The sequence below is a fragment of the Epinephelus fuscoguttatus genome, linkage group LG22 (assembly GCF_011397635.1).
Source record: "Epinephelus fuscoguttatus linkage group LG22, E.fuscoguttatus.final_Chr_v1".
Classification (NCBI taxonomy): Eukaryota; Metazoa; Chordata; class Actinopteri; order Perciformes; family Serranidae; genus Epinephelus; species Epinephelus fuscoguttatus.
In genome coordinates, this window is record NC_064773.1 from 21,175,358 (window position 1) to 21,198,094 (window position 22,737).

At 44.5% G+C, this 22,737-nt stretch overlaps 1 protein-coding gene across 1 annotated transcript; it reads right to left on the reverse strand.

Annotated features, from left to right (window-relative positions):
* Positions 1-21,843, reverse strand: utp20 (UTP20 small subunit processome component). Its single transcript, XM_049566319.1, has 61 exons — positions 21,654-21,843; positions 21,320-21,400; positions 21,166-21,232; positions 20,917-21,049; positions 20,642-20,830; positions 20,465-20,546; positions 20,211-20,348; positions 19,901-20,056; positions 19,474-19,626; positions 19,227-19,361; positions 19,048-19,125; positions 18,763-18,941; positions 18,499-18,654; positions 17,997-18,085; positions 17,531-17,636; positions 17,150-17,300; positions 16,989-17,051; positions 16,733-16,900; positions 16,548-16,624; positions 16,161-16,240; positions 15,170-15,425; positions 14,888-15,073; positions 14,690-14,780; positions 14,489-14,574; positions 13,799-13,924; positions 12,240-12,406; positions 11,820-12,028; positions 11,406-11,549; positions 11,231-11,310; positions 10,888-11,123; positions 10,647-10,791; positions 10,458-10,545; positions 10,093-10,236; positions 9,872-9,925; positions 9,551-9,703; positions 9,300-9,455; positions 8,946-9,086; positions 8,715-8,852; positions 8,487-8,626; positions 8,249-8,331; positions 7,821-8,152; positions 7,584-7,723; positions 7,155-7,311; positions 6,965-7,063; positions 6,698-6,865; positions 6,435-6,601; positions 6,189-6,336; positions 5,976-6,092; positions 5,688-5,858; positions 5,358-5,489; positions 5,099-5,209; positions 4,861-5,010; positions 4,484-4,666; positions 2,531-2,662; positions 2,313-2,445; positions 2,039-2,223; positions 1,874-1,945; positions 1,491-1,769; positions 1,207-1,333; positions 741-886; positions 1-651 (listed from the first exon to the last, which is right to left on the reverse strand). Exons 1-61 carry the CDS (start codon positions 21,702-21,704, stop codon positions 496-498), a joined length of 8,460 nt encoding a protein of 2,819 aa, XP_049422276.1. The 5' UTR covers positions 21,705-21,843; the 3' UTR covers positions 1-495.
* Between the last annotated feature and the right edge of the window lie 894 nt (positions 21,844-22,737).

The window sequence follows — 22,737 nt, forward strand, 5'->3', positions numbered from 1 at the left end:
CATTTTGTGTTGAGACTGATTTTTAAAATTGTGATATCAGCAGACGGATGATCGGTATACATGTCTGATCTTTTTTTTTAATTACAAAAGTTGTACATTGAACTGCACGGGATATAAATCTAAGTACAATTCTACACTTTGTTCACAGCAGGAAAATAAAAAATAGAGTTCATATGCAGTGAGTTCATTAGTGATACATCCTGCTGTGTTACAGATGACGTCTCTTTTCTAATTCCTTTAACACAAAGACGAAAGTTGGAAATCAAACAGAAGACCCCTCTTGTTCCAATGTGGTGTTTGCTTCATCAACTGATATTAAATAGAAAAGTAAATGTCTTTATGTAACATCATGAACTTGTGGAATCTGTGGCAAAGTTAACCCACAAGAATGTGGATATGTCCAGCTTAATCACAGGAGTCACTTTTCTGGGTGAGCTGGGCAGCTTTCATTCCCACCTTGCGTTCTTGAAAAACCGATGTAGCTGCCATCATGGCTCACTTAACCATGGCCAGATCTTTAAGCGCGTGGCTCCGGTGCTTCTTTGCTTTATATCCAGGCCGCAGGAACTCAATCTTCCTCTTCTTAGCTTCGATTTTGTTCTTATGCTTCTTGAGTTTTTTCTTCGCTGCGATGTCTGGGTTAGCCACCGCCTGGGAAAACAAGAAACAAACATAAATTAATTGCTGGGCATAAAAGTGTTGCTTTTGAGCGTGTGCATGCGCTGTGGTGTTCATCATACCTGCATGGCTCTGTGTCGTTTTCGTGCCGCTCGCCTCTGTGAAAACTCCTTCTGGACAGCAGAGAAAGCCAGAGAGAACGTCTCCAGCCCCACCTGTTTCTTCAGCAGCTCGATCAGCTCCTGTGCCAGGTTCTTCAGGGTGGGATCTGGACATAGACAGAGGAAGGGATTACTTGAAGCAAAATCTGACTCCTGCGAGTCTGTACTGCCACTGTGCTGCTGCTGCTGCTGCTGCTGCTGCTGCTGCACAGAGCAGACACTTTTGTGTCCGTCATCTGACTAAATATTGATTAAAACAAAATAGTAAAACAATGGTAGGGGCCGTGGGCAAGTGGTGTAATCTGTGTTTGTCCAGGGTCTAACTTGTGGGACATGGGCTTGCCACAGTTGTCAGTGTTACCTGCGTTAGATAGTTTTCGGGCAAAGACCCTTGTTAGGCTTTTTAAGACAGCTTAAGAGTAGTCACCTTGATCTGCATAGGTGCTGTCCAGCTCCCTGTACAGAGGAGTGATGATAGTGGTCAGATAGGGGCCGAGTCGTTCCTTCCCAAGGTCCATGGCTATTGCCCCGAGGAACTTAAACACACATGTCCTCTGTGGGAGAGTGGAGGGAAAGAAAATGTAATTATCTTACAATTTACATACTATACTGTGCCATTTTATGATATACTACACTATGACTTTTTTATGACATACTATACTATCGAGACTTGTTTTATGACATACTATACTGTGACATTTTATGGCGTACCTTGAGTGGAACTTTGGGAGTGTATGCCGCTTCTCTCTTGGCCATCAGCGACAGCTTCTTCATCAACCACAGCAGGGAAGGAGGCCGATCATCCTTATCATCTTCATCCTCCTCTTCCTTTTCGTTCTCCATGTCATCTTCTTCCTCCTCCCTCTCCTGGTCATCTCCATTCTGCCTCTGTTCCTCTTCCTCTGTCACTTCTTCCTGAGGGGGAGTGACGTCAGACTCGGGGGACAAGAGGTAGATCACCTTGCCGACGAACAGTAGGTTCTTGATCACCTGTGGGCGGAGCGAAACATTCTAGTCAATCAAGTCTCACGTGTGATGTGAATTAAGCTTTGATAGAAATGTGTTTCAGGTGTGTTTTGAAGGAGTTTAGGCACCTGCTCTCCTGACGCTGTGTCTAGGAACTTGGACTGTAGTTGATAGCAGAAAGATAACGCCAACTCTCTCATCTAAATAACAAAAATAAGGGAGGGAAAAAATGAGTTCAAACAATGAGAGCAAGACCCAGAAATAAGACCACAGCTAAAAAGTAGGGTACTCACCTTCTTGTCCAGGCTGCTGGTAATGAAAGCTGTGGCTGGCAACAGATGTGAGCCATCACCTTTCTCTCCTCTCCAGACAGCTACCAGCTGCTCCACCTGATGGGCTGCAAACAGCTGACCAAAAAGCTGTGAGGCAGTCAGCCACACCCAGCAGTGAGGGTACCGCAGGTGGGCTTCAATGTGACCTGCAGGAGAGAAAACAAAACTGAGTGAGTGTGTGTGGAAATGTGTGTGTGCGTGAGTGACAGAGAGGTGGTGTGTGTCTGTCCTTTACCCCACATACGACCGAGTGTGTCCCGAGGCTTGCTGAGCTCCAGCAGGCCGCAGTGTTTGCTGAGTTTGGTAATAAGAGTCAGGAAACTGTACAACAGCCTGTCTGCTCCTCTCTCCTCCTGCTCCTCATCGATCTGAAAGGCACACCAGAGTTAGGATGCTTCATTTTGCTCCAGTTTCAAAGTTGAGGCCAAAGATAGCGTGAAAGTTTGGCCTCACATCTTCGTAGTTGTCAGGGTTTATCTCTTTCTCCAGCAGAGGCAGCAGGTCGTCCACACGACGGGCAAACTTCTCCTCCTCCACCTCCACAAAAAGGCCGCATATCTGAGCCCCGAGACGCCGCAGACTGGTCTGACAGGGCAGAGGGGGACATTGGAGCTTTTAATTAGATCTTATTAAAAATGATGTACTGTATTTTGTTAAATAAAGGCCAGTAGTCAAATACTGGCTGTGGGGAAAAAAACTAAGAATAATGTACATTTCCATTGCTTTAATTACAAATTCAACAGTACACTTTTATTGTTACCACTTTGTTGTTCTGGATTGTTAATCTAAAATGTTATCATCCTATTTCAGTCACTGTGGCTGCATGTCTGTTCAAATCCTGCCAAACTCGATTTTGTAGTAATGCAGTAAGCGCCACAAGATGGCAGTAGCTACATTTGAAGTGCTGCATGGGAGCCCTGCAAATGTTTCACAATAAAAGCTTTGTTATGAAATGAATGATTTATGTCCACTGAAATGCTACAGGGATTTTAATTTAAAGAAGATACAGGAAGAGTTTGTAACAGCATAATAGAGTGGTGCAGAACTGAATCCTAAAACCCAAATGTCATGGCATTTGTATACTCCTGATTCCCTTGCCTTGAAGTCATTGGGTTTTTAGTCAGTAGCCTGAAATAAGCTCTTGTTAACCACAGACATTAAAAGACTTTCACGTTTTGTTCTACGGTCAAAAAATACATCAGTAAATACCCCACTTATGAATTCTGAAGATTTTCTGTGTCTTAAAAAAGGTGGTTGCTATCAAGTGGCTAAATGAGACTACAGAACGTCTTCACACTGAACGCAGCTTTACAGCCTTGATGTGGCGGTGACAATAAGTCATGCAGCCGTAGTGTAGTTATAGCCTAATGTTAGCTTTTACTCCTGGCGATTGCATTTAGACTTCAAAAATCATGAAAGTGGTGTTCATTTGTGAAGATTATCCCGCTGAACAAAATGTAAAATGTAAAAGTATCATTAACTTCTGTTTGCTACAGAGCTTATTTTCTGCAGTGATTCAAATTCCAGTGGGAAAATCCCATTAGCTATTTGAGGAGGGAACCAGGGCAATGCTAACTTCCACATCAGCCTACAAGAAAAAATGTCATGGTGACAGTAGCTATAGGTACTTGGGTTGGGAACCAGAGGGTCACCAGTTCAAGTCCCTGTCCAAACCAAATTGAATGGTTGAATTTGCTCAGCGAGTCAAAAAATCTAAATCTTTCTAGATTTGGGTCTGGATTTCCAAGCTACTTATTAACAACACAGTGAATTAGAACAGCCTCTCTGGTACCCTCTGCAGTTGCGTTAAGTAAAGGCCTCATTCACTATTTGAAAATTAATGCCAAGACTCTGAAAAATACCAAAGTAATCACAAGAATTGTAACAGGGTGTCTATAGGTGTCAGACAATTAAATTTTTAGACAAATCATGTTTCACTTATTTAAGCATCGCAGGCAAGAAGTATATATGTGGTCCTGTGCAGAAGAGTTATGTAGGAATACGGTTATTAGAGTGAGTTAAGGCAATCGGGTAACTGCAAGTATGAAATAAAATTAAGGTATTATAGTTTTTTTTAAGATTTGGAACATAAGAAATGTGGACTTTTACATAGAAAGGCTTCACTCATTTTCACAAAAAAATAAAAAAATGGATAAATGAAAATAGATGAATGTTTGTAGCAGTTAAGACCTCACAAATTCAAATTTAAGACTAGTTAATGACTTTAAAGGCCTTATTGTTGTAACACTGAATTTAAGACACTTTAAGATTTTTTAAGGACCGGCAGACACCCCGTGTAAGCACACAAAAATGAAACAAATATTGCAAAAATACTAAAAACTCTAATGTTAAAATAAAAAAAGCATCTGATTTCTCTTTTGGGTAAAGGTGTGTGAGTGTGTGCACCTTCTCTGCAGTCAGCCAGGTGGTGACGAGGGAGAACAGGGAGTTCTTATGGTTCACGTCCAGCTTGGTCAGCAGGGCCTTGATGGTCATGGCGGCCATTTTCTTACACCGTGCTGAGTTATCGTTGACCACAACCAGGGTCAGCGGGGCGAAAAACAATCCGCTGTACTTCAACAGCAGGTTCTGAGCAGAAAATGATAATGTGTGCAAAGTCAAAAAACAGCAACGGTAAAATGTGTTGGCTTTTACACTGAAGCTGGTGGTCAGGGATTATCACAATATTGAGATTTGAGAGTGTTGGACTGATGATTATGGATTATATGTGGCTACCCTGGGTGATGATGCCGTCATATGCATGCAGTGTTTTTTGTACTAACCTGAGGGAATGTCTGGATGATATAGGCCAGCATCTCCAGCACAGACTCCCTGCCTGTGTCGTGGTCATAGTGCAGCTGGGCCACCACAAAGTCCAGGTGCTCTCTCAGCTTCTTCCCCAGTGGGTAGTCCAGCAGGTATTTTAGATAGATCTGCAAAACATGAACACCAAATATTTTTGTCTTACTGTGCGAAACAGAGGAGAAATATATAGCTGGTCTTTTTCTTCTGTGCGAGTACCTGTCGACAGTGGATTCTGATCATAGCGTTGCTGCCAGTGACAGAAAGCTTGGCCACTTTTTTCATCACCTCCTCCATCTCTGGAACAATGAGCTTCCTGGACAGAATTGCCTGCAGGAGACGGATAGAAAAACAGACACACATATAAGAACAACTGTTTCTCTGGAGGAATCTGTCATGATACTTTCATGTTTTTTACATTTTTATCATTTTTTTTGCAAAGCACCACAAGCACTCAGGTCAGCATCTGACTGGTTACCTTCAGCAGGCCGAAGGCGGTGGCCTGGCGAGACTGATCATAGATGTCCTCCTCAGCGTATCCCAGCAGCACCTGCAGCTGTGTCTCTGAGATCTGGTTGCTTTTGATGTTCTTCACCAGTATGGTGATGGCCTGAGAGACACACAGATAGACAGAATGAACATCATAAATCAATGCAGCAGTTTTATCTTCATTTTTAAAATTTGGTTTCTTCAATCCAGGATGTTCGCATGACTTTTTATTATAATATTATTTATTAGAGCAGCTCCATGACCTAAAAATGTATGTATGTAAAAATGTGTGGTTAGGTGTATTTATTATTTGCCGTACCTTGAAGCAGTTCTGCACAAGGTGGTAGTTCTCTCCGCGGGCGGCTCCAGCCTTAGAGTAATCCTTCAGCAGGACAAAGAGCTGCTTGGTCAGCTGGTTGGCGTTCTGCTCCACGGCTGGCAGAGGGAACTTTAACAGCCAAGTGAATGCGATCAGAGCCTCTGTGATCACCTGGGAGAGAGGGGAGACAGAAGAAGAGGGTGTTAGTTATAGATGTAATATCAGAGATGAGAATGGGTTTAATCGAGGGCGGACAATGGTACCCATGTGAACGTAAAATGCTGGTACCTTGACGTGCATGGAGTCGAGGCAGTCGAGCAGCAGCAGCACGAAAGGATCCAGCATCTCCAGAGCTGACGCCTCTGATGACGTCACTTTGGATTTCTTCAGACTCAGGTGGAGCAGCTGAGAAACAGACAGACATGCATGATGGTTAATGCTTCAGAAAAAAGACAAATCTACATTGTTGTATCTGCGCATGTGGAGTGTTTCACTGTGCACCTTGAGGCCAGCGTCCACCAGGATGTGCATGTTGGTGCGGCTGCTGACCGGAGCTTTCTGACCTCCTCTCTTTGGAGTTGGAGGCAGGAGCAGGCAGCTGGGAGGAGGCAGTCTGGGGTCTGGGGGAGGCTTAGCTGATGCTTTCTCTCTATGGATACACACACGTATATACAGAGTCATACATGGTGGTAAATGAGCATAAAACTGATTTACTGTATACTGATGTGAGCTTGTGTATGAGTGTACCGGTCTCTCTTGGTGAGCAGCGGCAGACTCTCGCTGACCAGGCCGTGGCTCAGCAGCAAGATATCCTGAGAGGTCATGCCCTCGTTGACGAGCAGACCCAGGACCAGCCGACGCAGCACGGCACCCACTCGGTTACACACCTTCAGACTGCATGACGTCTCCAGGATCTGAAAACCAAAGTCAATGCTTTATTATCAAGATACTTATTTGTTTTAGTTTAATACATTTTAAGTGTTGTTCACTTTAACCAATCCCCCTCTCACCTCCTTCAGTGGCAGAATAAACCTGGTGACACTCTCCTTGCTGCAGAAGCGGGCCAGCAGCTCATAGGAGTCCATGCTCTTGCTGTGCCGGGCCTCCATCAGCTTGGAGACGATCCCCTTCACCTCCTTCTCCTCTGCAACAGGCCCGAACAGCTCGTTGTTGAAGATCTGGCAGACAAGGAAGAAGGAAGAGGGGATAAGATCATCGCAAATGATGTCCAAAAAACAAAGGAGCCAAGGTGGATTTTTGGTGTGAAGCATTCTTACATCAAGGAGCATGTTCATGCATGGGTCCAAGTCGCCACTCTTTAGGGTCGGACTGAGGACTGACAGCAGCTGGTACACAGTGAACGTTAGCACGTGGACCTGGGAAGAGGGGAACACAGAAAAACAGGCATATTATTTTAAAGATATCACTGACATGCTCTCGTGGTTGCGTCCCTGTGTGCACGCCTACCTGGTAGCCCTTGACCAGGACTCCCTGCATCTCTTTGAGCAGGTACTGCAGGAACCTGCTGCCCAACGTCTCCACGATCTTCACCAGGGTTCCCCTCGCCACGTCACGGATCTCCTGGAAGCGGTTCCTCAGCAGCACACACACCTTGATCAGGATCCTGGATGACACACACAAATATTTACCAACAAAAGACAAAATATGCATATCAGGAAATGTTGCAACTTTGATCAAACACTGCCTGCATCTTAAAGGGACAGTTCACTCAAAAATCAAAAAGACAGCTTTTCCCCTTTCATGAAGTGCAATGTCTCTTTCCAGAAATCATGACACGTTTACTCAAGATTATCCACAGACATTGTTGTGAGCAGTTTCATGTAGGAACTATTTTCGTTCTAAACAGTAGCACTGCGCAGAAGGTAGCTTGCATACCCAGGCAGGTTGGCCTCCATGATGTGCGGCGGCAGAGTCTGCATCAGTTTGACCATGGCGAAAGCTATCGGTATCCTCACCACCTCCTCATCCTTCACCTCCTTTGACTTCACCGCCTTGTGCTCATCGTCACGCTTTATCTAGACGACACACACACACACACACACTCTTTCACATTTATACTGCTGTTTAGAGATTTCAGAACTGATTTAGACTGCACATGTGTGTGCATCATACCTTTGCATTGAGACACTTGTGCAGGCGAGGCAGCACGCTGTTATTAACAGTCGTGTGGATGGCGCTGATCAGAGACTCCAGCTCCTCTGTGCTCTGTGGCAGCCCGCTGGCTACGGCGGTGGGTTTGGGAGCCGCTGGCCCTTTGGCATCCACGGTGGCTGCCTCCTTGGAGGCCACGTCCTTTTCTACACTTGTGGTGTCCGTTTCCATGGGAACTTCAGATGGAGCAGTCTCACTGTCTACCTCCATTGCCTCCTCCTCGTCATCGCTTGCGTCTGATTCGTCGGCTGCTGCTTGCTCCTCGTCATCTACATCGACTGCAACACTCTCGGCTTGATAAAGATATTTAAAATGATTTAACATGTTTTTTTTGACATTTTGAAATTATATGCATTGTGAAATCATGGGAAATGGGATGAGTCAATCACCCTCTCTGGCCTTGGCAGCCTCCATTTCTCTGCTGAGGGTCTGATGGTCAAAATGGAAAGACTCCAGGACTGTGACCAGCAAACTGGAGTTATAATGGTACAACACGAGGAAGCACAGGACAGAAGAAAGGACTCTTTTAGTACAGAAGGCACAAGACACTGATGAATCACATTAAAGTTCCATGAAAGCAATGGTTAAAAAAGTGGTTATTAAGGGTGATTTATGATCCAACTCTACCTGACAGCCAGTTTCTGCTCAGCCTGTGCCGTCTGCAGGATGTGTATGAAGTGTTTCAGGTAGTAGAGGTACTTTGACCAGGTCAGCTTGCGGCACACTGCGCCCACCACCTCCACCGACGCTGATATCATGTTCTCATGCTGAAGTGTGTGAGAAGCAGAGGGGTCAGACACACAAACAAAACACAGGGACTGTTCTCTCATTGTTTCAAGTGCATGGCTAAGTTACCTTGAGCATCTTCTCATCCAGCAGAGCCGTCAAGGCGTACGGCATGATGTAATTCTGGAGCGAACGAGGCGTCATCACCACCTGGCCCTCAGTCAGCTGCTTGGCCAGCTTCCTCAGGGCACGACCCCGACGGTGGATCTAAACAAAGAATAACCACACATATGTCAGTTTGTGGATCAGGTATAGAGAGAGATCAGAGATAAGAGTGAGTTCTCCTGGTTTGTCTCTTACCTGGATGTGCTTCATGTGCTCAAAGAAGTCAGACTCGAGGTCGTTGTAGTTGGTGAGCTGCACCAGGTCTCTGAACTCTTTCTTGGCGGGAAAGGTCTTCACCAGGTGGGCCAGCACGGTGGTGTACTCATGCTGCACACTCTGGTAACAGGAAAGAGGAGAGAAGAAGTTGTATGAGGAGCTTGTCCTGAATCAGTGTATTACATACAGCCACGGAAGCGAGGACGAGGGCAGCAGCAAAAATATTTTATACCCATACCTCTTACAATACCACTTCAAAAAAATCCAGACTATCTCTTAACTCTTGAAACAGCTGGTGTGTTTAGAAATAAGAGGAAAGCTGTGTGTTCCTACATCTGTCTTGCTGCGAAGCCCCTTGTGCACAGCGTCCAGGATGGTGTGTTGCACAATGTCCTTGTAGAGCTGTTCTCCAGCCCCGACCGCCACGAGCTGGGTGATCACTGCAGACAGACACAAGGTGGCGTTGTCCCCTAGCGACATGTCCCCAATCTGGAAGGTAAAGGAGAGAGGAAATTAATCAAAGCTAGTAAAGTAGTAAAGTAGTATTATTTTAGACAGTGTATCTGTATGACATATCTGCTAACCTCATAGGTGTGGAAGCAGTTGTGCATGATGGTGCTGATGTAGTCCAGGTCCAGAGTCGTCATCTCCTTGACTCGCCTGGTGGCTTCTTGGAAACCCGTGAGACGCACGTCAAAGTAGATCTCATCCAAGTGTCGACTGTCGAATGCGTTAAGCTGCAGGGCGAAACAGTGAGTGTTTTCTTTATGTTGACAGACACAAGTGATTAGTGTCCAGACCTCTAGAGGAGTTGAATTAATAATCCAAGAAAACATCTCTGATCTTCCAAGTAAATGTATAAATGATAACATAATATTTAAGGTGAATGTAATGAATGATCTTACCTTTGTTGCTAAATCAGTGATGTACGCGAGTGAAGGCTCCAGATCTGACAGAGTCTGAAAGCAGAAACACATAAAAGTAAGTAAGACTAGTAAGTAAGTAATGATTCAAGACAAAGTAAAACTTTCTGTGATATTCAACATACATTCATTTTTAATCCATTAACACCAACAGCAGGTGACAACTGGGAAAACATAATATTTTGTTTGGTTCTCTGCTGTACCTGGAAGACATTAGTGAGGGCCTGCCTGGGCAGCTTGTTGTGGATGACGGAGAAGAGTTTGCTGAGCGGCCGCAGGAAGGCGGAGGGCTGTGCACACTGTCGCAGCAGGTTCTGCACTGTGGCCAGGATGTCGATTTCTGTCTCCTGAAAGAAACACACATCAAGGTCATTTATGGGCTGCATCAACAGTCTATTAAAAAGACAACTTGGTCCAAATACAATTTCTTTGTCCTGTATTGAGCCTCCAGGGACACATGGCTCCTCTGGATGTCTGCAAATCCGACCTCCTCCTTCACCTCACTAGAACTGAGTGTACAGCAGGTTTTTTTGTATGAAACAGACAAATAATAAGTTGGGAGTCTTACTTGAGGATTGTTGCCTTTCTGGAGGTAGGGCAGCAACAGGCTGATGAGCATCGAGCTGTGCTCTTTGTCGCTCACAAATCGACTGACCCTGACGGAGATAAAGACATGCAGAAAAAATGTGTTTTTACACTCTTATACTGTCAGTCAGAAAAACTATTGTGAATGTTCTCATCGAAATAAAACACTAACTTTGAGAGGATGTTGAGCTCTTTGGCCACCTGGGCCCTGAACTTCTTCTTCTTGAGTCTGTCGGTATTGCGTACGACTCCGCTGAGGTACTGCAGCAGGGTGGATATGTGAGGCAGCAGCACTCTGGAGCCCTGCCGTAACAAGTCTGGAGGATATGACAACATGCACATTTTGTTTGTACAGTGGAGTTAGAAGACTGTTACAGAGATATTGCAGATAAAACAAGGCAAACTCTGCTGACCTGCAGCAATAAGAGCGCCCTCTTTGGGCTGTGGGAACACACAACCATTGACGCTCAGCTCTGTCTCAGCCTCCGAGGCCACAAAGTCCTCAGTGGTTGCTAGGGATTCAGCTATGTCCATAACCATGGCGATGGTCACTGGGGAAGCGTTCTTAGCTGAGAGGAGGGCGAAGACGTTTAGGAGGACATCACACTCTGGCTGGTTTGGCTTCTGTTTGGCCAAGAGGGGGAAGTACCTGAGACAAAAAACAATGTATTTATTTCACCTCACTTTGGACGACAACAACTATTAACCGGTAAAAATGTTCTGATAGATAGATGAGAAAGAGAGGACGACACTAACCTGGCATTTTTGCACCACAGGTGGATGAGTTTCAGCAGAGGGGTTGGGGAGTAAGGGCTCTCTGTGGGGAGGCGACACACCTGCACAAAGAGAAGCCAGAAATGTACGGACACTAAAAAAAAAAAAAACAAACAAAAAAAAAAAAAACATAACATGAGTTTTTAACAACACGTACCTGAGGCCAGACCACAGCCTGAAAGACAGCGTCCAGCTCATCTTCGCTGAAGCTGTAGGAGTCGAAGCCATCAAAAAAGTCCTGGATCCTCAGGATGCCGAGTCGCCTCAGGTTCTTCAGAGGACTGATGCAACCTGCACGCAGCTGCAGACAACAGAGGAAGAATTCAACATCAAGAAACCAGGACACTGTGTTTTTTGGTTTGTATCTCTGTATGTATGAGTGTAATACTGTAACAAATGCTAAGTATACATTCTGTCTTTTTAACTAGGTAAGTGGTTGTGATTGGCCCAACATGGTGGACTGGAAATCTGTATGAACAGGAAGTGGATCAGCTGCATCTGCCACAGCAAATACAACACAAGCATGCAGATTCATAAGGTTTCCAGGCCACTAAATCTGTATGCTGATTACCTGGTTCCTTTTGTCCAACAGGGTGGACACAGAGGCGGTGACACACAGCAGGATCTGCAGCATCTTGGGCAGGTAGCTTTGGATGAGGTGGCCCAGCTTGTGGATCACCACGTTGATGATGTTCAGCAGGCTGTGTTGACGGCCCAGTGGCAGGACGGCGCCCACATCTGTGTCAGCTACAGCTTTCTCCACTGCTGCCAGACAGGAATCTGAGGACACAAAGATTGATGAGGGACTCTACTGTTAGAATGTGTTTTACATCTGACTCTCAGGGAAGGATCAGTTCAGAAGAGTGTTAGAGAAAGCTGAGTTATGCATAACCTATGATTGCAACCTAGTTACAACCAAACACAAGGACATGACACATGACACATTTATGACAGAGAAAATTTTTTATTTCCTGCCACAGACGTGTCTTACCTTGGCTGTGATGGCTGACAGGCTCCAGCAGCAGGTCCATGAATATTCCCAGCTCCTCTGCTTGGCAACCTGCCAGGAAACGCAGGATAATGGAAGAGCGGGAGGTGGCGCTCGCCTTCCCCTGAAACTTGCTGCCTGCTTTACTGCGCAGACGGCCGAACAGGATCCTGTGTCATAAACAGCAAACACATATATCAAAGTTGGCCTCCTGTAGCTTTTGTGGGCAAACTAATTAAAATCAGGAAGTAAAAAACGTGTGTACTGTTCCCACAGGGCATCTCGGGCCATGTCTGAAGCTTTCTAAATGACTAGAAGATGTTGCGATGAAGCAGCCAGCAGCAGAGGAAAAGGCTGATTCCAAGCAAACCACCGGATAAATGACACACAGAGCTAATATTATAAAAAACAAAAGTCAACGATGGAAGTGTGGCAGACAGACCGGCTGGGGACAAAGAATCTGCAAAAGCACATTCCTCTTGTTTAAAAGCCCGCTGCTGCTGTCCGGCAGATGAAAAGCAGTTTAACTATGAACTGTCTTATTAGCTAATATGTAACCCATGGGTGCTGCTTTATAGTTCAATAAAAAAATATTCTCAAAATGAGTAAAGTGTTTTTTAGTAAGTCATAAAAACAGTTTCACAGTTTGGGAATTTATTAACTCTCTTGCTGGGAGTTAAAATGAAAGATAGATACCACTCTGTTTGTCCATTAAATATGAAGCTCTAGCCAGGAGACGTTAGCTTAGCTTAGCTTAGCTTAGCTTAGCGAAAAGAATGGCAACAGGGCAACAGCTAAACTACCTGTCTAGAGTTTTAAGAAATCCTTTAGAGGTGCTGGTGGGCAAGCTTTTTCTTAACTTTGAACAGAGCTTAGCTAATGGTTTTCTCCCTGCATTCAGGCTGTATGCTATGCTAAGCTAACCAGCAGTAGCCTAGCAAATAACCCCCCATAAAGCACGACAACTTGTCGTTTTCACACTTTAGTTTTTGTATGGATTAAACATTGAAGCTATAGTGTGGTAGTTGGTGAGCTTTAGAGGTGCTGGATAGTGGAGTTTGTTACAGACAGAGCTAGGCTAGCTGTTTCCCACTGTTTCCAGTCTTTATGCTAAGACAAGCTAACTGTACAGAAATGAGACTCTCCACAAGAAAGCAAATGAACGTATTACCCAAAAATGTCAAATAACTCTTTTAAAGTAATACTTCATCTGCAGAATGAAGAAGATAACTTTGTTTTTCTCACATGCCTCCACAGTGAACGGAGAATCCAAAAAAAGGCAATATTCTTCATCAACGGAAGTAATAAGGGTCCGCGTTCATTCATTTATTCATTCATTTTCTGTAACCGCTTATGATATTGTTTTTCTGTTGTTAAATGTGGACTCTGTTTACTTAAATTCATTCTGAAAGTTAGGTCTTTTTGGATTCTCCGTTCACCTTGGAGGCATGTGAGAAAGACTAAGCTTTCTTCATGGATTCAGGGTAACGCGCAGTGAGTAAGGCAGCTAACCAAAACAAATCTGCAACATAAAACATACTCTGCAACACATTCACACATACCTCATAAGAAGTGGGATGAGTCTGACCCTGTGTGAAGCATCAACTACTCCTGTCTCCTCAGATATGTTGAAGTGGACGATCTCCTCTTTGAAGTGTTTGTCGTCCAGCAGCCTCTCGAGATTCTCCCTGAATACACACGTAAATACAAAGGTCAAAACACACCAACCCTGCAGCTTGTAGTGGTTCAATGTCTTGTACAAAGACTCATTTTTAAGTCTAATTTGAGAAAAAGAAACTCCTAACAGCCCATAATGTTGCCTCATAAACATACAATATGTGTATTTGATAAACAGCATATGAATCTGTATCATATGCTCTGTCAGTGTGCTGAAACCAGGTCAGTGTTACAGCCTGAACCCAAACAAAGAGTCACACAATCATCTGTAATGCAAAACCCTCTCAGAAACACACATCTGTCTGCAGGTAGGCTGGAGGTACAGTAAATGGATCGCTTGCTAACAGACAGCAGAAGGCATGATGTCAGGTGGAGTCAGCACTGAGGTGGAAGTTAACATTCCTCTGCCTGAAACCTTAGAGGGCGGAGGAAGACAGCGCTGATTCCTATCGACGACGCTCACAATGACCCCATTGAGGGAAAGGAAGAATGGGAGATTGTTGCTTTATGAGAAACATTACTGTAAATGTGTTTTTCCTGTCCATCACTTTAAGTGGTTAAGGTAGTGTTCTTACTTGTATGGCACTATGTTGGAGTCTTTATACGTGAGGACACATTCCAGTGCTGCTCGCTGGATCTGCTGGTCCTGATGGCAGAGCAACTGGAAACAGACACAGACAGGAACATAACATACTGGTGTTATATACTAAAAAACCTCCAAATCTCTTTTTATGCTTTCTGATGTTAATAATGTTTCAAGACAAGGTTAGGGTTACCTGATGATAGAGCTCACTGAGGCTTCTCTCCAGGTAGAGAGCGCGAGGGTTTGTGAATTTGGCGAATACCTTCAGATGGGCAATCAGCTGTCTGTAGGGAAAAGGTGATTCCCACAAAGGGTTTAAATTATGCTTGTCCCTTTAATGACTACCACAGGGCAGATGGAGACAACATTCAGTGTGATTCTGATGTCTTACTTAGCAGCAGCCCTCTTTGGAAGAGCCTTCCTCTGTTGTTTGCCTCCCTCCTCTGCCTCCTGCTCCTCTTCCTCTCTCTCCTCTTCTTCCTCCACAGCCATCCCAGACTCCTCTGGGGCAGCGTCATTTACCTTCCTCAGGTCCTGAGTGGGTGCCACCAGCAGGTCGGCGGGGTAAAACTCATTTCTGACAACAAGAGAAACATCACTGTCAGACACATTTGCAGTCTTTCATCATACTTGAAAAATGATCGGTAAGACAAAACACTCTTCAAACACTGACCTGACGAAGCGGAGCAGCAGAGGGCTCAGCTCGCGGCTGCGTGGCTCCACTCTTTCGGGAAACTGGGTCATGCAGCGCCACAGCAGACTGCGGAAGTTGGGGAAATCTGTCCTATCATTGGGGTCAGAGGTCGACTTCAGCTGCTCTAGGAACAGCACCCCAACATCACCGCTTTCAATGACATCGCAGCCCGGCTCGCCCTGAAGACCCGGCTCTTCCTCTTCATCATCCTCGGCGTTCTCCTGCAATTCTTTTTCTGTGACATGCAGAGAGGACGCTCTATGTTTGTCACATTTCCTTTGTATATTTGCCCTAGCAGCTCAATCAGCCCCTCCAGGATGTTGCAATACTGTGATCGCAATAATAAATGATAATTCGGCAAATCCCTCAATACAAGTTTAATGTGACTATTTAAAAATGGATAAAATATCAGGTCATTGTAGAGCTGCGTGCGGCATTTTGATTTGTTCAGCCACTTCTTGCCTGTCAGACTGCTGCTGCAGGAGTGTGAGTGCTGCACCTTGGACAGAGTCACACACACAGACAGGGCTAAGCGTTAGCATCACAAGGCTAATGTTACCCAGCTGTAATTAACAGGTTTAACAACAGAGTTGAGCCATTTTGGAATTAGTGTGAGATTGCTGGGCCTGTTTAACGGTGTGGTGTCGGATGTATACTGCTGCTGTGTTAGCTCACAGGGCAGAAAGAGCAAGACAAAGGCAGCTCATGGAGATGGACCTTCAGCGCTGCATCGAACAGCAACTATTTTTGCAATTTTCACTTGCCCCCACAATTTCATTGCGATATAACGCCTTAAACCATTGCAACATGCTTTGCAATTTTTTTTTTTAGAAAATCTGGTATGATATTTCAGGTCACAAAAAAGCCTGTGAAATCCTGGAGGGACTGAATCATACACCAAAGCTGTGGCTCCCAGCATTTAAAATCTGACTTAAACAAAGAATCTACTCGTGACTGCAGCCAGTCTTACCAGCCAGCCCTGCCACCATCTCCAGATGTTCATGGTAGACCCTCCAGAAGTCCTTGTTGTCCATCCCTCTGGCATGGCTCCTGTCAGGAGGAAAGAGAGTCATTTATTCCATATAAATCCAGCAGACATCTCAACATATTGAATATTTGTAATATTTATTGAAGCAATTCAGACAGAGTTTGTTTTTTTCACCAGTTAGGCCTGTTAGCATTGTTAATATTTCTAAGTTAAAATCAATGTTGTCAAAGAAACAGAAAAATGCTTAGAAACGTCCACCTTATATGAAATGTGCACAGCTGACGAAAAGCAAATGACTTCGTGAACCAAAATGTTGTAAGTGTGTGGATTTCAGCTGAATTCATTTTGCCGGGATCAGTTTATACTCACACGAGAAGTTCAATAACTGCGTCCCACAGTGGCCTGAAGTTGACGAACAGCATGGCGATGAGGTAACGCAGAGGCACCTGGAAGACAACCAGTATCTCTTACATTTATACACAGAAATCCAGACACAAGAATAAATGATCAATATCAAAAAGACCAAACAAGAGCCAGTAGTGCGTCTTCTGTACCTGCTGGAAGGTGCCGGGCGGCCCCTGAGGCAGACTGCGCTGCACCAGGTCCTGTCTCAGCTTGCGGAGGTGAAGCAGCTTCTCCCTGTATTCCTGCACTGACGCTGGCACCAGCTCGGCCTGCAGGCAAACTGCGAACACCGGTTGGACCTCCACGTTCTCCTCACCCTGAACAGAAGGGCAGACACTCACACAAATAAATAAATGAGCTTACTGCTCCCTGGAGTTCTGTGAGAACATGAACGGACAGTCGTACCTCAGTCTGTGGAGGGAGCTCTGCCTCGAACTGAGAGAGGATCCTCAGAGTCAGCAGGCGGATCTGAGAGAGAAAACAAGTAACATGTTTATATTCTTCTGACTCTTAGGTGACCTTTCTTAATAATGAGGAATCTCTTTAAGTTCCTGCTGCAGACACACCTTGGAGATGTTAGAGGAGAGGTTGGCGTGCAGCATCTGGTGGAGCTCCAGCAGTGCACTGTGGGACAGGTGCTCTGAAACGCCGCTGAGTGACAGGCGGGTGTAGTACAAGTCTCCTAGCAGCAGGGCAGACAGGTCTGTGGGAAACTTCCTGTAACAATGATACATGTGATGGATCTGAGTTAAACCCTTTAGTAGAAGTGAGAAAGGTGTTTCCTATCTGAAGCCATAAACTGAGGCTTTTTCACCGGAGACATACGGATGGATGTGTTTTAATATCAGTAAGTTGTAGGTTTCTTCATATTTACCCAGTCATTATCAGTCTGTGGGAGATGAACTGACACACACACACAAACACAAACACAAACACGTGGTATTTACCGTAGGATTGAGTTGATCTTGTCCACAGTGACCAGTGAGAGAAGCTGGGCAGAGCCGTCCAGAGTGAGGAGGCAGCTCAGGGCCTGTCTGGCTACAAATAGACCAGCTGCAGGGTGGAGAAGCGGTGATGGGACAGAAGGGCTTCACGTCAGTCTTGAGAGCAGCAAAACTTCATACACAATTCAAAATCTTGGTTCTACTTTCATGCTTGTTTCGGAAAGATTTAAGGCGACTTCTTTGGAGGAATTCAAACCTTCCTCTATTTAAACGCTATTGATGATCATGAAATATATACAACTTCACCGATATCCAATATGCCGATATGTAACAACTCATTTGACTGATAACCGATATCAATATCGATATGTCCTCTTTTTCTCCAGCTAATTTTAGTGATCAAGTCTTTGCTATTAATGCTCCTGACACATTTCATACACTGTGACCTTAAAGAAAGGAAAAAGCAAACCTTTTCCCAGTTTGTCCGTCTCAATCTCACACAGGAGGTGGTTTAAGAAAGCAGTCACAGCGGGAACAACACTAGCTGGAGCAATGGGCCTGAAAAATGAAAATTGAAAAAAAAAAAAACAGAAACAAAAATACAAAAGATCAGTATAATAAATATAATACATCAGTCAGACCTTTCAGCAATGCATGCACGCAAGTGAGTGAATGAGGAAGCAAGCATCACCTGCTCCTGCTGTAATATCACATTATCTTCTTCTATCTTTTTCCCCATTAAAATCTTAATTAATCTTATCTTATTAACAGAGTTTTTAATGAGGCAAATGCAGTTTCAAAAATGGGATTCGCTTATCAACATCTGCCTCATAAATTTCACTGTCCGAAATGAAAAATCCACTTCTCGGACTCTTCCTGTTTGGAATACATCTCTCAAAGAAGAAACTCTGTGACTAGTAGGAGCCCTGAGGACAGTAGCACAGTGTGTGTTGTGTGTGTGTGTGTGTTACCTAAGGTGTGGCAGAAGCACCAGGGCGGACCAAGGCAGTGACAGGTCGGTGATGGACTGGTTCTGCTCCTCGGGAAATTGGATCAGCGACAGCACCAGCCCTGGCACTGCAGGCTGCTCTGATGTTGCACTGCTGGCCTCCTTACTGCTGAACACTCTGCTCCAAGAGAAAAACAAAATTATCTTATGTAAAACAATACACTTTCAAAGTCACCTCGATTTTATTTGATGAAGCTAAAACATGTGATGTACTGCAGTATCTCACCCTGTGGTCTGTCCAGTGAAGAGCAGCGGGTAGGTTTCAAAGGCCATGGAGCCGTCTGTGGGGGGCGGGGCTTTGGCAAGGATCAGACTGACCAGCACATCCAGCCCACAGTGGCGAGACAGAGGATCGCCGCAGCCAAACAACCCGGCGGTGAAGAGCAACAGGCTGGGGAGGAAGAGCTGGAGGAGAGGGAGAGAGGTGTAGGTTAGTGTCAAAGACTTGTAGCTCGACAGAGAACCGGAACCAGAGGAAAATACTTGACGCATCACTCCAGTGACGACTCACCTGCTCAAACTGTTTCATAGTGAACATCTCCTTGGTGAACTCCAGGATCAGATCTTGTCCCACTGTGCTGCCAAACACCTTGTGAAGATGACAGAGTCAGAGAGGCACATGTATATACACAAACCTTTCTTTTCCTTACATATAAATACTGACATCCTGCACATGAACAAAACACTTACCTTTTGGACTGTCTCCTGGATGAGCGCTTTGGGCAGAGAAATGTTCTCCCCGAGGAGCAGAGAGGAAGTGATCTGGAGGAGCAGACGGGAACAGGCAGCCGACAGAGACGAGCTCTGAATCAGCCGCAACACCGTCTGCAGGCATGAGAAAATAAAATGATGAAAACCTCCACTAGAAGATGCCATTTTGATTTTGAGGAGTTTTTTGTATGTAGCAGAATCACATAAATCAGTGTCCTCCTTCTACCTGGCAGACAGCCTCTGGTTTGGTGACCTTAGCTCCGTCCTTGTGAGACACCAGGGTGTGGAGAATGAACAGCAGCCTCTCAAGCTGCTCTGTCGCCTGCCCCGCCTTTTCTCCTTTTGCCTCCATGATGCCCAGGACCTCCACCACACTGACCTGTACGCAGGAACACACCACCGTCAGACACAAGGCAGGGAACTTAATACTCTGTCTGAAAGTATCAAGTTCCAATTCATGGCCTGTAGGCCATTCTAGTATTTCCAGCAAATGTGCCGGCACTGCAACCACGAGAGGTCTTTGAGCATACAGCCATGAATGCACATGCAAAATATTAGGCTGATTGGTCTAGTAGTTTGTGAGATAAGCTGCGGTAACACCGACACACGCACACAATCGCCTCCAGGCTTACACTGAAGATAAAACAAGTCACCTGTAAGGACTCCCACAAAACCAGGAAGTGTTCTCTATCAATGTGATTGGCTGCAGCCTGGGCCATGTGATCCAGAGCGTCCCTGACAGTGTCCCACGGCAGAGAGACTCCTGGGTTGGTTGAAGGTCCGAGTTTACGCAAAGCTACAGGGAGAGCCTGGTGAGATAGGTGAAGAGAAACAGAGAGACAACAGATTTTCAGTTTGATGATTTTACTGGAAACACTTCAGAACTTTAAATGAAAACTCTGTCCATCACAGAGCGAGGACTCTACGCATAGCATCGCCCACTTCTTGTGAAAAGAAACTCACATTTGCAGCGCAGGAGTGGAACATGTTTCGGACCCCTTTGCACATTTCAAACAGCAGCTGACCTGCTCCCTCCGCCTTGTCGGGGTGCTGCTGCAGGTCTGAAAACACATGACTCAGCAGGGCGTCAAGATCTGGAACCTGTGTTACACAATGACACATCACTGAAATCAAAAACGCCGAACTTAAAATACTGCTCAACACAAAAATGTGCTAGAAAGGCTAATGTTTGACATCTGCTCACACAAATAACTCACCTTCCTCATCAGAAAAGAGAAGCTCTCTGCTGCAAACTTGCGGATGTGCTCTTTCTTGTGTTCCAACAGTGCACTGTATAAACTATGGAGTGAAAACAGGTATTAATATCGCCCTAAAGTGATGTGCATGCTTCACCTTTCACTCCAAGAACACAGTCTGATTCCATCTTTCCTCACCTGTAGATGTTGGTCATGTCCTTCACCATGACCCTCCATAGGTACTTGTAGAGGTAGGAGAGACAGGTGAAAGCCCACTCCAGCACTTCTGTGTCCTTGGTGTCCAGCAGCGAGGTGATCAGAACGAAGAAGTCGGGGAAGTGGGGGTAGAAGTCAGTCTGTAGGTCTCTAGCCAGCTGCACCACCAAGCTGGAGGAAGAGACGGAGGAGAGATACAGTAAGTGCAGCTCAGCTCGTAATTCCACAGTTCTTTAAGTACACAAAATGGCACTTACTCCAGCAGTGGCTGATAGGCCAGACTGTCCTTGACAGCCAGGTGCTTTTTGAGACACTCTACAATCGTCTTCTGATGGAAAACCAGCATGTTGAATGACTGGCTCTGGTTGGACACCTCTTTTAGAAATGTAGCTGTGGAGAAAAGATTTTACACCGGTTACAAACACTCAGCATCTTTATTTGTGTTTAGTGATAACCGAACTAAATTTGTGTCTACAGGTAGCAAGTTGTGTGGTATTTCTACATACTGAAATGCTCCGTCAAGTTGAGGTCTCTCCATTTTGTCAGTCCTTCACAGAAGTATGTTTCTACGTCCTGCGTAAAGAACAACAAAGTCAGTCAGATGCAAACCATATAAATGAGAGGAACCATTTTGTTGTCACATTCTCTGACTGTACAAACCTCTGCATAAGATCCAGTCCTGTCTATACGGTGGATGACATCTATGTTGACATTGGCAAGTCTTTCAGCAAAAGTGAGAAACTGAAAGAGACATATATAAAGGGTTTATGATCTGCTAGAGCTGTGAGACAACCAGTCTACAGATGATTTTGACGTGATATGGGACTTCACTTTCCATAATTTATTAAACAGTGCAGTCTAAGTTAAATAAAATTTAATCCCTCTGCTTGTTTGGTCATAACCTGCATATAAAACACGACAAACGTTCACTCTACAGTTGTGTTTTTATCCCCTGAGTCTCTGTTAGCATGCTGCACAAAGTTTGGACTCTCACCCTGTAGGTGTTCTCAGATTTGTGATACGAAGACTTGGATTTAATCTTCATCTTCGCCTCGTTGCTTGACACGTTATTATTTGTATTCCGAAGCTCGTCGTGTGATTTAAATGACTCATGAAACCTTAAGTTTGCTTCTTCGCTCAGCTAAAACTGTTTACACACACGCCGACACTAGGGAGCAGCCATGTTGGGCAATGCATTGTGGGAAAAGTTTTACTCCGCGTGGTGAGCGAAGAGAAGCGTAGAGCAGAGAGAGAAATCTTGCTTCCCTTCCGCCTTCGTTTGAGGTCTCACGCCAGTCTGCTTCCGGCTTCGTTTATATTCGTTAAGCTATACCTACGGGCCATATAAGAGCATGAAGCTAAATACCATGTTTGAATACGGTAAAAATAAAACAACAATAAGACGTATTTTTTTCAGTATTTCACTTTCTACGTATCGCTATGGCTCTTGTGATTAATACAAGATTTGTTACCAACAGTGCCATTTTAAGCTAGCTTCTCAGTTGTCTTTTGGTGGAATACCTTAGACTTAGCTAATTAAATTTGAAAAACTCTGTTATTTTATTGTTATTAAACACCCGCAGTAAATGTCATATGAGTCTTTGACTTTATTCAACAATACAATGTACAAAAAAGGTCAGGTGGACGACAGTACAGGAGAGCTGAAAACAAAGTGCAATGAAAGGTGAACAAAAATGGACAGGAAATAATTTTGATATCAATACATATGTGTTGAGATTAGAAAAAAATCAACAACAAAATACAAACCAAAACAGTCTTAAACACTGAGTTAAATTCAATCAAAAAACGATGGAAAGAAGGTTGTGAATCTAAGATCTTCTGTTTAGCACTCACCATTGACAAAAACTACCAACAAAAAGGAAATTATTCATTTAATTCAACAATTTTTAATAGTTGATTTATAATGATCAAATATTTGATTTATAGAATAGAATAGACCGAGAATAAGCATATACTATTATTATAGATGCTACTGACTATTTTACAAAAAGGAAAAAGTGAACATGACGGTGATGGGTTTGCTTTTTTTCGAGGGCATATATAGCAAATGGCACTGT